At 52.9% G+C, this 3507-nt stretch overlaps 1 protein-coding gene across 1 annotated transcript in view; it reads right to left on the bottom strand.

Moving 5' to 3' along the window:
* TRPM8 (transient receptor potential cation channel subfamily M member 8) overlaps positions 1 to 304 on the bottom strand; it is an 87540-nt gene extending 87236 nt beyond the window's left edge. Inside the window, exon 1 of the mRNA XM_007463909.1 lies at positions 188 to 304. Within this exon, the coding sequence (XP_007463971.1) occupies positions 188 to 304 (117 nt within the window). The remainder of the gene's footprint in view (positions 1 to 187) is intronic.
* Positions 305 to 3507: the final 3203 nt, after the last annotated feature.

Raw genomic sequence — 3507 nt, 5'->3', positions numbered from 1 at the left:
GGAATGCCTGAGAAACTACACAGAAAAGAAAAGGCCTCTACATTCGACAAAAATAATCCACAGAACAAAATGCCATACGTTGAGATACGATCTTTTTAAAGAAGGAATATTGGTCCCCAAAGAATCCTAGCTGCAAAGGGCTGCTTTCTGACATATCAGCGGGTTGGTGGGGCGTGGCTCAACTCACGCTCTCGCTGTAGGACACGTCTGTGCTGCGAGACGCGCTGGAGTACAGGGTCCGGGTGCTGTCCGGCGTGCCGCTCCTTCTGCTTCTCATGCTAACCCAGGCGCCCTTGAAGGACATCTGTTCCCCTGTGGAGAAAGGGGAGGGAGGGTAAGATGGGGTCACAAACGGTGGACGGGCTTCACTGAAAGCTTTACCGCCATGCCCTCCCCTCCCCTCCCCCTCTCGCTGTCTGCCATGCCCCAGCCCCGTCCCGCCCCCCACCCCCAAAGGACATTGGTCCCCCTGCCTCTGCTCTCCTTGCTTCATTCCTTCTCGTCCTCCAGGACCCAGCTTGAGTTCCCTGGCCGCTCCCGTCTGGGCAGGGCCCTCCTGGGTGTGCTCCCCTCTCCTACGGGAGGTGGGATCCCGCATCCCAGACCACCGCGCCTAGGAGGTGCATCATCCTTCGAAGTTAATGGATTTGTAGTGAAGGAACTTGCAGAACTGTGGCTAGCGACTGTGGCATCTAGAGGACCGGCTGGCTGGCGGCAGAGAGGAGTCCTGCCCTGATGCGGTCAAGTGAAGTGGGAGAAAGACCTTGACCCACAGGGGCAGTAGGGCCTGAGGGCCAGTGTGCTCCGGGTCACCCTGAGACTCGGAGCCGGCACGTGGTTCCCAAGGACACCCGGCAACAATTCCCTCCCAGCCTGGAGAGCAGGCCATTAGCCCGGGCATCCCAGAAGCCTCAGTTGCCACGGAGATGCCTCCGGGATGCCCCCTGCTCTTCGAGGGCTCAGACCCTCCCATCCCAGCTGCAGGAGCCGCCCATCCCTCCTGTCTCCCAAACACTCTCTCAGACCCGTATCGACAGAGAGCTACTCCACATCCCCAGGCTGTCCGGCAGACACAGCAAACAAGACGTTTCTAGAACAAGAGCATCATCCTTCTACACCCCGCTTCCCTGTGTCTCCTCCTGGGACCAAAAGCTCCCCCAGCTGCCTGTGACCTCTGCCCCCACCCTCGCCTCCATCATCACCACATCCAAGTGGCAGTCGCACCCCCTCACCCCTCTCCAGCCCCTCCAGTGGCCCGCAGCTGCCACCTGGGCCCTGCTTGCTTCCCCCGCATGACTGCACCCACCTCCCTCTCCTTCTGGGCCAGGCTCCTCACGGGGCCCCTCTTTTCCCATCTGGGTCCCGCCGTCTGTCTGGAAGCCTCTTCCCCAAACCCTTCCCAGCTGCTTATCTCCCGGCCGTCCTACGGGCCTTATGCACCGTCTCTTCAGGGAGGTACCTCTGACGCCCAGGCTGGCGCAGGTGCCTGGTGGCCTGTTCTGGAAGCACCATCTCCCCTCCACCAAGCCCTGTGTATCCTGATTTGTTAGATGATCTGTTTGACCCCTGTCTGCCTACTTAAGTCAAAAACCAGATCTAGGGGCTTCCCTGGTGGCGCAGTGGTTGAGAGTCCGCCTGCCGATGCAGGGGACACGGGTTCGTGCCCCGGTCCGGGAAGATCCCACATGCCGCGGAGCGGCTGGGCCCGTGAGCCATGGCCGCTGAGCCTGCGCATCCAGAGTCTTGCTCCGCAACGGGAGAGGCCGCAACAGTGACAGGCCCGTGTACCGCAAAAAACAAAAACAAAAACAGATCTATCTGTTCAGCACTATATTCCCAGAGCCTGGCACAGAGCACAGAGTAGAATTGTACCAATATTGATTGAGCGAATAATCTAATTGATTACGTAACACTCCCTCCCACCCTCAAAATCCTCTTGCAGTTTGCAAATTACTTCCAACTCGCCTTCCATACCCCCTGCACGAGGAAAGGCCCGAGACCCACGGCTCAGCCACACGACTCCTGAGCTCTCAGCCTGTTTCCTCCTCCAGGTCACCTGTCCCAGCCTCAAAACCCTCCCACGCCACAGACACCGAGGCTTCTTCAAAGCCCACTCAGAACCCTCAGGCCAGGCTGTTTAAAACAAGGAGTGCTTTTTTTACTTCTCTCCCCAGGCATTTCACGGAGAGTCTCAGAGTATTAATTGGTACTTTACATACATTATGGCAAAACCGCAAATCAATCCTGCAAGGTATTTACTATGATCCCCATACAGCAAATGGCTTCTAAGTAGGGCACCAACAGTCAGGAAATGATTTCATTTGCTCACAATGAAAAAACTGCTTATTTCGTTGCAACGGAGAAAAGTGTATTTTTGCTTTTTCATCACAGTTCAGTCAAATAAGAAATGGGAAAGCTGTGTAAGAAGTGCAGAATCTGCCCTGTTCTGACATTTCACATGCCTTTATTCGATGTTAGTTTCTAACTGGTTTTCTGAGGCCAGGGGATGTTCAAGGTGACGAATTATGAGTTCAGGTGGTCTTCATACCATCCCACATACCAGGTATTCCAGGTGTACCATTTATCCATCTCCTAAACACATGCAGGAGCTAAGGGTTCGGTGTGAAAGGGGTTTCCAGGAGGAGGGACATAGGCCAAGGACCAAGGGCTTCCAGGGGGGTCTGGAGAGGAGAGGGTCCAGAGGGGCCCCCCCAGGAACCTTGGGAAAGAGGGTGGCCCGGCCCTGAAAGGGGGTGAACTGGAAAAGTAGAAGGAGGAGGGAATGAAAGCCACACCAGGGAGAAACCAGTCGATGCATCAGACGCTAAGGAAAAGTCATAAAATCACACCACTGGGTTGAACAACACAAAACCCAGTAGAGAAGATGGGCCAAAGAATCCAAAGCCACCAAACATGGGAACACAAGTCACTAATAAACACAAAAACATGCTAAGCCTTCCTAGTAATAAAAACAATAAAAGTCCAACGATGATGAAACACACAGGGGAGATATTTCAGATGACAGCATTTGATGTTGGGAAGAGCTTAGTGGGACAGACACTCTCATATCATTGCAGGGGTAAAAATCATCTTCCTGCCTGCAAAAGAATGTGGCAATAGTGTAGCCAGACATGTAAGTATTATCATTGTTGACCCAGTGAATTGGCTTTGGAGAATTCTAGATAAAAGAAATCATCAGAAACACATTAAAGGGTATACTCAAAAGATATTCATTTCATAGGAAAAATTAGAAATGACTTAAAACTCCCATCAGTAGGAGCACATTACACCCAGAAGAAGTAAGAGGATGATACCATGAAGTGGGTGCATTTTAATGACATGGAAAAAGTCATAGGATTTATTGTGAGTAAAAAAAAACAAGAGGAAAGAAATCACCGTGGTCAGGAGCTCTGGCTTTAGAGACGGTCAGCTCGAGTTCAGTCACTCACCTTGTGACCTTGAGTGGGTCTTTCACCCTCTCAGCTTCCCTATAAAGGTGGTTCAGCA

Source organism: Lipotes vexillifer, unplaced genomic scaffold (assembly GCF_000442215.2).
Source record: "Lipotes vexillifer unplaced genomic scaffold, Lipotes_vexillifer_v1.1 scaffold1215, whole genome shotgun sequence".
Lineage (NCBI taxonomy): Eukaryota > Metazoa > Chordata > Mammalia > Artiodactyla > Lipotidae > Lipotes > Lipotes vexillifer.
The sequence above is the reverse complement of the archived record's forward strand: the minus strand, read 5'-3'. Positions and strand labels throughout refer to the sequence as shown.